This window comes from Frankliniella occidentalis, unplaced genomic scaffold, assembly GCF_000697945.3.
Source record: "Frankliniella occidentalis isolate FOCC.00 unplaced genomic scaffold, Focc_3.1 Scaffold214, whole genome shotgun sequence".
In the NCBI taxonomy this organism is placed as follows: domain Eukaryota; kingdom Metazoa; phylum Arthropoda; class Insecta; order Thysanoptera; family Thripidae; genus Frankliniella; species Frankliniella occidentalis.
Window position 1 is genome coordinate 251,120 of NW_026267340.1, and position 10,749 is coordinate 261,868.

Genomic DNA, 10,749 nt, shown 5'->3' on the forward strand with positions numbered 1-10,749 from the left:
AAATGGTAAGTGACGTTGCTAGTGCACCCATCGTGTATTACGGATAACATTGGCAGTATTTATCTCATTTTAACACCTGTGTACTCTATTACTAGGCCTGCGACGCCAACCTTGTCATTCATGGTTAATGCAAGTTTTCCTGGAGCAAATATGATGCTTTTACTTGGTCACATTCTGGCTTGCGTCGAAGGATGCGAGAGGCATAGACTGACGATCAGAATAGCTGGTTTCTTGGTAAGTGTAGCTTTAAGCTTTTGACATTTTCCACTCCTGCCTAACACTTACAAATCGAAACAGGCTTTTGATCAATCTTTTCTTTACAGGGGATTCAGCATATCCAGGAGAGCCTTTGGTACTACCTCCCATCACGAATTCAGAACCCAATTCACCGGAGGAACACTATACTGACCTCCACTGCAAAGCCAGGAATTGCGTTGAGAGGTGTTACGGTGTACTGAAGAGACGCCGGAGATGCCTGTTAAAGGATCGTGTTCTTCATTACTACCCAGCTAAAGCTGCGAAAAAATGTGAAGGCATGCTGTGTGCTTCACAGTATGTGTAGAATGGTCAGTAATGTGCCCGGTAACAGTCGATTTTTTAAAGTATCAAATATGCGTCTAACAAGTTCCTCCTTTGAAAATATTGAGGGTGGACTTCTCGATGATGAAGTTTTTGTTCGGGAGGGGGGGATGATGGAATTCCCTGGGTGCCGAATGAAGCAGAGGCTTTGCTACAAGAGGCCGAAGATGAGGCAGACGAGGAGCTGCTGATGCACGTAAATGAAGACGTGCAGACGGTTGGCATTGCTTTGAGAATAGCGGGTTCCAGGCTTCCTACAATGAAAGTGAAAAAGAACAAACTCACTGACTTATCTGTTTCCGTCCGCCCAGTATGAGAAATAATCATGGAAGTTTGTTCCGATCCTAACCTCTCAAATATGGAGGGGAGCTTGAAACTGATCTGACAGATTGTCATACCTGACAGGCCGCGGAGGCACGTGATTAGATCGACCAATCGGAGCCGTTACGAAAACCGAAAAATCATTGAGTTTGTTCTTTTAATACTTTCGTTTTAGATGGCCTGGAAAACCCTTTTAGAGTCGTGGAGTTCCCTGCACATCCAGAGGAAAGGGCAATAGGGTGTTCCAGGCAATCTAAAACGGAAGTAGGAAAAGAACAAACTCACTGACCTTTCTGTTTCCGTAATGGCTCTGATTGGTCGAGCTTATCACGTGCCTCCGAGGCATTTCAGGCTTGAGAAACTGTCGGATCAGTTTCAAGCTCCCCTCCATATTTGAGAGGTTAGGATCACACCAAACTGCCATGGTAGCTTCTCATACTGGGCGGACGGAAACAGAAAAATTAGTGAGTTTGTTCTTTTTCACTTCCGTCTTAGATAGCCTGGAACACCCTATTATAATAGTTTTGTGAGTTGGCTGTGTGATGATGTTGGCCAATAAAGCAATGATTTTTGTATTTTAAAAATATTGTGTATTTTATAAAATTAATAAAGAAACTTCTTCAGTAAAGCATTCCGGTAAAGCTGAAATGCAGAAGAATACGGGGAACAAGTAAACGAAAGTCACCATGTTAAAGTACAGTGATTTCCGTTTTCTTCTTCCCCGCATTCTTCTGCATTTAAGCTTCACCGGCAAGCTTTATAGGACAAACGTACTAGACCTTTTCCGCAAGTTCATAAATCAGAAGTTACAGAGAGATATTAACGTACACCATACATAGATGGTAGGCACTTAAGCGAGGCAGTTAATAACTAGGTAGATGTACGCCAGACCACGTCACGCGTAACAGGCTTCGCGATATCTCACGAAACACTGATACTTACGCACAGATAGCTAGGCCTGCAGCGCTCACATCCGAGACGAGTTACCAGGATTGTATACGGAAATAGGGCCTCCCGGCCCCCAAATATATGTTCGCAGCATTTGTCGGGCACTTTTTTCTCCAAAATAAAGGATTCCGGTAAAGCTGAAATGCAGAAGAATGCGGGGAAGAAGAAAACGAAAATCGCTTTACTTTAACATTCAATCTCGATTTGGAGAATATTAATATTATTCAAAATAGTTTCGCTGGCATAATAACACGAACGCGTAATCCCACACCTGTCAAGGAAATCTGCTGCACGGATATGGGATCTTTCCCACACAGTGGTGTAGGAAAAATCCCATACATGTATATGTAAATAACTTTATATACATTTGTGGGTGGGATTTTCCCCACAAATATTTTTTTACAGTGTGGAGAGGACTATGATGGGAGAAGTCCTGCTAAGAGCAATAGGGAATAATTGTAGAAAACATGCTCGGCATGTGTTTTTGAGGAGGGTGAGGTTACGAAAATGTGGGGACTCTAATTCCGTGATAGATTCAAAGCGCTCTAAGCAGAAAACAACAGTGGTAAGAACATAAGCTTGCGTGTGTATGCTTTGAATTTGCATGTGGCTTATTGTAGCATGTTTAAAGGTGGCGAATAAAACTGTCTACTGATCAGATCATGTGGAGTCATAAGGACAACAAAACTAGTCTATACACTAAGGTGGATTGAAAATCTGGGGTCGAAAAAGTAGACCCCGTTTCAAGTACTTAGATATCCTAAGAACAGTTGCCGTGGCCATTTTCGCCCATCGGCACCACTTCCACCCCATAGGAGCGGTCAAAGTTGGGTCTATGAGGCAAAATTGACACTTAACCCTGGGGACCGAACAAGGCGTTTCCCAGGAAACGGCTATCTCGGTTTCGGTGCGGAATATATCTGGAAAGATAACTGCGAAACGCCTGGGCTGTGAGACAAGAGTAAAGTGAAGCCCGGTCGATATTTGTGGTGAATAACGGCAGTTTTTGACCAAAAATGACTGTTTTGGGCCATATCTCGGAAAATCTTAGTCTCAGCGCAACAAGTGCTTCATGAAACCGTCGGCTCGTCAAAAGGTATATGGACACGTAGTGGTCACAACTGCAAAAGTCGGGGTTCCATCAGAAGTGACTCAAGTATGTCCAAAACCTTAAATTTCATGGTCAGAAGGTTCTAACTGAAATCGAGTTGTCATGTCAAAAACCACTCCCATGTACTCTCAGTGACACCGAAAGAGTCAAGCAGTAATCAAAAGTACCAGAAAGAGTCCGATAATAATTATACAATCAACGAATAACTTGAAACCATGCTATAATGCCGATTGCTGACGTGGTCTGAAATCTGCATTTTCGCAAAATCGGTATGCATTTGTAAAAAAAATGCAAAAGAAATTCGGTACGTTTTATTTTAATAACGTATCTGATACAATTTTGGCATACGAGATTCTAGAACCTAGAATCTAGTATCCTCATCGTACATCTACAATTAAAACATACCTAATTTCTTTTGTATTTTTTTACTAACGCACCGATTCTGCGAAAATGCAGATTTCAGACTACGTCAGCAATTGGTATTAAACAGTATGTTCTCAAGTTATTCGTTGATTTTATAATTTTTATCGGACTCTTTCTTTACCTGCGCCCCCCCCCCTCCCCCCCCCAAAACAAATAAAATTACAGCATTCTGAAGGTCAAAAGACAACTATTTGTGGGGTGGCCCGTCAAAATTTTAATACTTTTGCTATATGGCACAGGCTAGCCTGGGTGAGCAAGCGTCAAGCTTTGCTTAAGGGGGCATCCTAGTGTAGCGGGCCTAAACTAAGGGTGATTTGCTTAATTAATTTTAGAGAACACATAGTTTTAAAAACAAAACCGAGTATACCGTTTTGTAGCGCATACTTTTGACTTTAAAACGCAATGTGTGTGACGTCGATACGCCTACCCAAAGTTGAGATACAGTATTTCCTGTTGAAAACGGCACTGCAGCTTTGTCGTCTTGTCATGGTGTACCTATTTAAAGTCGAGCCGTTGGTCTCACACAGTCCAACAAAGAATTTTTAGACTCTGTATGAACGTAGTTATGGCATGAACTGGGATATTTGCAATCGGATAATTTTTACTATTTTTTCGAGCAGCTTAAAGTTGACATGTCGAAAAATAGGCTAAAACTCCCATAGTTTTGATTTTTTTTCGGGATGAAGGAGGTGACCGATTCCAGATATCCTAGTTCATGCCATACCTACAAGTTTTAGGAACATCCACAAAAAATCGGAACCTCAACGGCCCAACGGTGTGGCCGGAATCCGGTACACCATGAAAAGACGACAACGCTGCAGTGCCGTTTTCAACTGGGGATATCTCAACTTTGGGTAGGCGTATCGACGTCATACACATTGCGTTTTAAAGTCAAAAGTATGCGCTACAAAACGGTATACTCGGTTTTGTTCTCAAAGCTATGGGTTCTCTAAAATTAATTACGCAAATCACCCCTATTTTAGGCTCGCTACACTAGGATGCCCCCTTCTTAACTCAGACCTGCACAAACGATTCTCCCCGCTGAAGCCGCCTCCACTGATCTTAAAATGTGCAGACTCCTGTCCTTTACTTTTGGTGATACTGACACTCAAAAAAACTTCTGCTGAGTCGCCTATGTCTCCCCTCCTGGGCATGGTTCTTGTTTATTGGAGCATAGATGGTGCATTTTGGGTTAGTTTTCGTCTTTAACGAAGTGGATACGCCCTGTGCTGGGTCGAGCAGGGCCGGTGGGGCCCCAAAAAGTTTCCTTGTTCCTTCCCGAAACTTATGGTACCACGCGGACAATTCTATGGTGCTCTGAACCGATTTTCGTCCATACCGGCCGTTTTTGGTGCAAAAGTCGTCGTTTTTCCAACTTTGAGGGAAGGTTGCAACCTGAAGACCGTGTCGCACGGGAAAAACGAAGTCATTCTCGGAAACTACTACATCGGTACCTCCTATCAATATGCGCTTATTTGTTTTTAGTCCACACAGACCCGCTCATTACTAAAGGCTCTAAACAGAAACGCTCATCTCATCAGCACGGGTCCGACACAGAACCGCTTATCTTTCTGAAATACGGGCGGGTGATTCCCAGATTTCCATGGATGTTTAAAGGCGCTGAGCATCAATTAAGAAACGAAAAATGTTACATACTCTCTCATCTGTACTGGAACACTGTATTAATACTGCTATAACCCGTAAAAGCCTCCGATATTGAGTGATATTATAGTAAATACGAGGGGCAACCTAACCTAACCAGCGCCCCGGCCGCGAGCAGATAAGCGGTTCTGTGTAGGACCCGCGCAGGTAAGCGGTTCTGTTTAGAAACCGAGGTGGTGAGCGGTTACGTTTAGCCCAATGAATTATAAGCGCATATTGATAGGAGGTACCGACATCAAAAAAGGGAAAAATTTGGAGGGGTAACTTTTTCAAAATCGAAAAACGTGCCCACACCACACACACTAATCTCCATGCACCATTAGTCCTGAATCGATTGGGCGTGTAGTTTTTATCTCGTGACGATTCCCCCAAACCCTTACATTTCACAGGTGTGCACCCTTATTCGTGAAAGTGATATGTGCACCCTTCCTGCTTTTCCAACTTCAGCTGCGCGTATCGCGCTGCCACCAGTGGCGTGCAACTCCCCGAAGCGCACGCCCTCGCCCTGGTCATGCTGGCCGCTGGCAGGCCACCGGCGCTTCGCTGCAGAGGTCTGGGCCGACTCAACCTGGCGGCTGCGGGCGACGCCTTCCGCCGCCTCTACTCGGTCATCAGCGTGCTGGGTACAAAGTACTAAAAGACGTGACGTTTAATGGATCTTGTCGAATACTGTCACAACTATAAGATGGTACTACTACGAACTGTTAACTGTGTATTCACAAAGGAATACAATTCCAACTATCGATGAATAATCTGGAGCTCGCCTACACATTATTTGATGTTATTGTCTTGCCCCATTTCATCGAACACTACTTATTGATCACCGAAGAAAATTTGCTACAAAATCATGGAAAATATCAGCTTTGGGGATTTCTAGCAGATGATATTTTGCACTCAGACCAAACATAACTATACGTTAGTACAGGAATGTGCCATCGGCTTTAACTCTCGGTAAGGACCGGGGAGCAAGAGCGGGGCAAGCTATAAAATATACTGTTCTAGGCGATATAGCGATGCTGATGCTAGAGCGTATCAAAGCGTCTGACGTCTGCGATTTCATACGTTGAGCCCTCCATAAACCGCACTGACCTTGTAACGGATCTGTGCAAAATCTAGGCGCCACCCCACCTGCCCACACTGTCAAATTCCTGCAAAGGGACGCTTTGAAGAACTGCGCAGTTATTAGATCCTCTGTAATTTCGAAGCATTTACTTTGCGAATACAAAGTAATGCTTTCCAATTGCAAAGCGATATTTTTCAGCGGGTTTTCATATTTCTTCGCAATTGCACAGCATCAGCCAATAAGTGTTGGGGCTCATCAGATTCTCTCTAAAAACAAACCATCCTCTTATCCAATGAAAAACTTTCTCTTTAGTATAAGTTAGTATAAGTTACCCAGCGTGCGCTCCATGTGCACATGTCCTTTCGATTTCGAACTTCAAAATTTTGATGGGTCCGAATTGTTCGAGTTCGAAGTGCCTTGTTCCGAGATCGAATCAAATCGAGACAGTTTCGATTCGAATTCGAACTGTTCGCACACCTCCACCCAAAACGACTTGGCAGGGCTAGGCTCGGTCGGCTCGGTCGGCTCGGTCCTACGTGACCACGCGATTCAGTTACGGCCTTTCTGCCTGGGCTATTTGCATGAGTCTGCAGATATGCCAAATTGGATTCTCTTAAAAAGAAATACTTCTCGTACGAATGTCATAAAGTTCTCTTAATAAACTTGAATAGGGAATTACCAAGAATATTTTTGTAACGAAAGCGGGTGACGCCCATTCTCCCAGCTGCCGTACGTCGCGACGTACTGCCGGCGGGCAGCTCTGTGGTGGGGTTGCAGGATGGGGGCCTTCTTCGGCCTCCTTGCGCGCAGATTGGCAGAAGCGAGGCGACGCGTCGGCGTTGAGATGAAGTGGGTTGCTGCGGCATGTTGCCCGGCGACTTCCCTCGCCGTCGTGGTGGGGAGCCGCAGAATAGGGCTCTCAAAACCCAGACTGGCGGGTAGTCGGGTTTCCCGGGTAGGAACCGGGTAAACGGGTCCTACCGGGTAACAGCGGGTAACCCTGGTAACCCGGGTACCCGGGTAGACCCGGTATGTCAAATTGCCTACCTACAGGCGCGGTTCCGCCGGTTCTACCCGGGTGCTCGGGTAAACCTGTGTTACCCGGGTAGACCCGTTTACCCGGTTCCTACCCGGGCGGGTGGGTACTCGGGTTACCCGGGTATGCGGGTAAAAGTGAGAGCCCCACCGCAGAACTGTCTTTACCATCCGCCGGTCCTCCCTCGCGGTGGTGGACCTCGGGTGCCCCTGCACAGGTCGGCGAGTTAAAACGCCGTCCTCATCAAAGCGTCGCTTCGCCCTCCGAATAACAGAGTCTGACACACCGAAATGGCGAGCCACGCTGCGCATGGACCGCCCCTCCCTGACCATGGTCAAGGCCTCGCCCACCTGCAGCTCAGTTAGGTGTACAACTACTTTCTGTAGAGATTACCCCCTCGGTCTCAGCTGTCAAGGCAAACTGTTCTCTCAAAGAGCGCCTTTCATCGCGACAGTATTCAAAAATCAACAATTGCACTCAAGAAACCGTCCGAACACTATCCATCAGTATTGAAATTTATACTTACAAAAATTGGAAACGTTTGGGCAGACCAAACTTACCTCAAAAATCTCCTGAGCGGACTTCACCAGGCGGCACTGCTTCTGATTTGACTGGATAGTGGCTCGACCGAGGTAAACATTGACTCCTCAGCCAAAAAACACAAGGCCAGGATCGGAAAATGTGGCATAATCAAAACGTAAAACTTTTTTTTTTTAAACCTGAGTCACTTGTTGTCTTGCGCACGGGCGTGACAGACACTCGTCGGACATGTTTCGGTGCCGCGCCGGGCGGGCGGTTTGGCCGGAGCCCAAGTGCAGCACGTTCTTTGCATCCCGCTCACGGCCTCGTGCTTCGCCGCAGCGTCTTGCACGCTTAGAGTCTTTCAGAACATGGTTGGGCCGAGGTGGGACACTTTGAGTTAGGTCGCTACCCCTCCTCAATTTGGCGTAATGGGGGTGTAAACGTAGGGGTGGTTTCTGACGGTTTTGACACTTTTGGGGCTCTGGAAGGTAAACGGTTTGTCGGATCGACACGAAATTTCGTGTGGAGATTCCTTGCGTTGTTCTTGAACACATCCGGTTAGAGGCTTCCCTCCATTTCCCCACAGGGGGTGCGGGGGCACTCGGGGGCAGCTACCCCTTCGGCAGGTGATTCAGGTATCGACATCGGATTTTTTTATCCTGAGCGTTTTTAAGAGGACAAAGGACACCTACCCTGAAAATTTCACTCCGAACTTTAACCCTTACTAGGTTGTTTCATTTTGAGGGGTCAGGACTCCAAATTTTCTGAAGCGAGGTTTTTTTGAAAGTTTCTGTCATGCTGATACTCATGGAAAAAACCCGGGGTCTGTGCGATGAAAGGAACCCGGCGCAACCCGCGCTGAGAGTTTTTTGGGTGTTTTGGCAGGTATCAGGACCGACATGTTACCGGGCCCGCTGTGCGGGGGCGCCGCTGCCGCCGACAGCGCCCGTTCCTGTGGTGACTACCTATGGTATGTTTTTCCTATCGGACATGGTCCGACCCGCCCTCCTCACCCCCCTCAGGAGCCAGGGCGTAAGTACTCAAAAACCAGGTACCTCGCTCTAGACCGAGTACCGTTGATGGTATGGGAACGCCGCCTGCGCGGAAAGGTTGCCGGACCGAAGAGCTATCGAGCCCCGAATAGCGAGAGCATAGCGTTTTTCTGCGTCATAGCAAAAATGCGAGTGGAAGTGGCCGGGTGCCGGGAGACGCATTCAAACGGCGCGCGGGAAACAGGGACGGTAGGCGGTATAGTGCGCTTGCTTAAATGCAGCCCTCCTGCTCACTCATCGATGTGCTTGTGGGTCTCGGTCTCGGTCGGTCTAGAGCGAGGTACCTGGTTTTTAAGTACTTACGCCCTGGCTCCTGAGGGGGCTGGGGAGGGCGGGTCGGACCATGTCCGATAGGAAGTACATGCCATAGGTAGTCACCACAGGAACGGGCGCGGTCGGCGGCGGCGGCGCCCCCACACAGCGGGCCCGAGAACATGTCGGTCGTGATACCCGCCAAAACACCCAAAAAACTTTGAGCGCGGGTTGCGCCGGGTTTCCTTCATCGCACAGGCCCCGGGTTTTTTTTCATGAGTATCAGCATGAAATAAACTTTCAGAAAAACCTCGCTCTGGTATAGGTATTCTTTTTTTTTTGAAACAGCCTAACCCTCACCCTCCAAAATTGCCGATGTTCAAAAAGGGGGTGGACGTTTGGGGGGGTGGTTTGGCCGAGGGTTGTCCGATTCGAAAAAAAAAAAACACTTCTGCCGTGTACCGGGGCCGGAGGATATCCCGTTACATTTGGCCAACCTCTAAATTCACCCCCTCGAAGGGGGTGGGGGTGAACGAGGCAGGGGGTGGGTTTGAACGATCGCGTCTTCGCTTACGCCGTTCGAAAGACGACACAAATTTGAGTCGGTACACTTAAAATTTCGACTTTCCGATCATTTAAAGTGACAAATTCGGAACCTTTTAGGTCGACTTTTCTACCCCTGTTCTTTCTAGGGGCTGCACAGGCCGTATGGGGTGGCGCAGGGGATGCATGGGGTCCAAGACGAACCATGGACACGTCTACAAGCCAAATCTCGACGTTCCGTTCAAAAGAATTAGAAAATACGCCGGCTCAAAAAAAGCCGCCGCTAATTTTAAGCGGCAGTGTATAATATCAATGAAATTCCCGCCTTCACATTTACTTTCATCAAATAAGTGAGTTTGTGATGTATTTGTACAGTTTCCAAGGAAATTTGTATGCCTGCATGTTCTTTGGATCAGATACAGTGCCCAATTCGCTCTTAGTTTCAGAAAACATGTGCCAGTTGTCAGGGAGGTACTTTTATTATTGTAAGGATCCGGGGTAGTCGGGCCGAGAGCGAGGAAGGGATCTCTACTGGGAATGAGTCAAGGAGTCACAGGGGGAGCAGCACGTGTATTCCAGGCAAGGGTTAGCACAGGAGTGAGCGATCAACAAGGGGGTGGTCGTCAAGGGTACAACAGGGAAAGTGGCGGGGACCGCGACAGTGGGTACGGAGAGTATCAGCGCGGCCGAGGGGTAGCCGCAATTGCCTACACTATCCCCCTTTTCGAAAAGGACGTGCGCCAGGGACACATCATTCTAGGCACAGGACGTCAAGGCTATGGGTAACTCCATGGCGTTGGTAGCAGGCCGCGTCCGGAAGGCACGGCGGTGGAGTGGGATTCGTCCTGGACAGTCCTGGAGCCCGACGCGGTCGGCCCAAGGACAGGATGGGTAATCCAGTCCGGTGGCCGGGCGGGAACGGGTTGAGTTTGGAGAGACAGTGTGACGCTTGGCAAGACAGCTGGGGCTCATGCCGAGCATGATCTTCGGCATCTCCAGGAACGGACTGTCCACGGAGTCCATTCAGGGGGCGTGTAGCAGCATGGACTCAAGATCAGACCTGCAAGTTCCAACTGCGCTGAGGATTGTGAGATCCGTAGAGTGGGATCCGTATAGTGGGAACTACGGCTCTGGGCACAGCCACAGCTGGCTGATAAGATGCATCAAAATTGCGCAACTGCTGTGGACTTGTTGCGAACACCTCTTCTACACCGCGCCGCATGGTGGGATCAACTGG

At 47.8% G+C, this 10,749-nt stretch overlaps 1 protein-coding gene across 1 annotated transcript in view; it reads left to right on the forward strand.

Moving 5' to 3' along the window:
- LOC127750580 (uncharacterized) overlaps positions 1-5,841 on the forward strand; it is a 61,734-nt gene extending 55,893 nt beyond the window's left edge. Inside the window, exon 5 of the mRNA XM_052272622.1 lies at positions 5,492-5,841. Within this exon, the coding sequence (XP_052128582.1) occupies positions 5,492-5,681 (190 nt within the window). The 3' untranslated portion in view covers positions 5,682-5,841. The remainder of the gene's footprint in view (positions 1-5,491) is intronic.
- Positions 5,842-10,749: the final 4,908 nt, after the last annotated feature.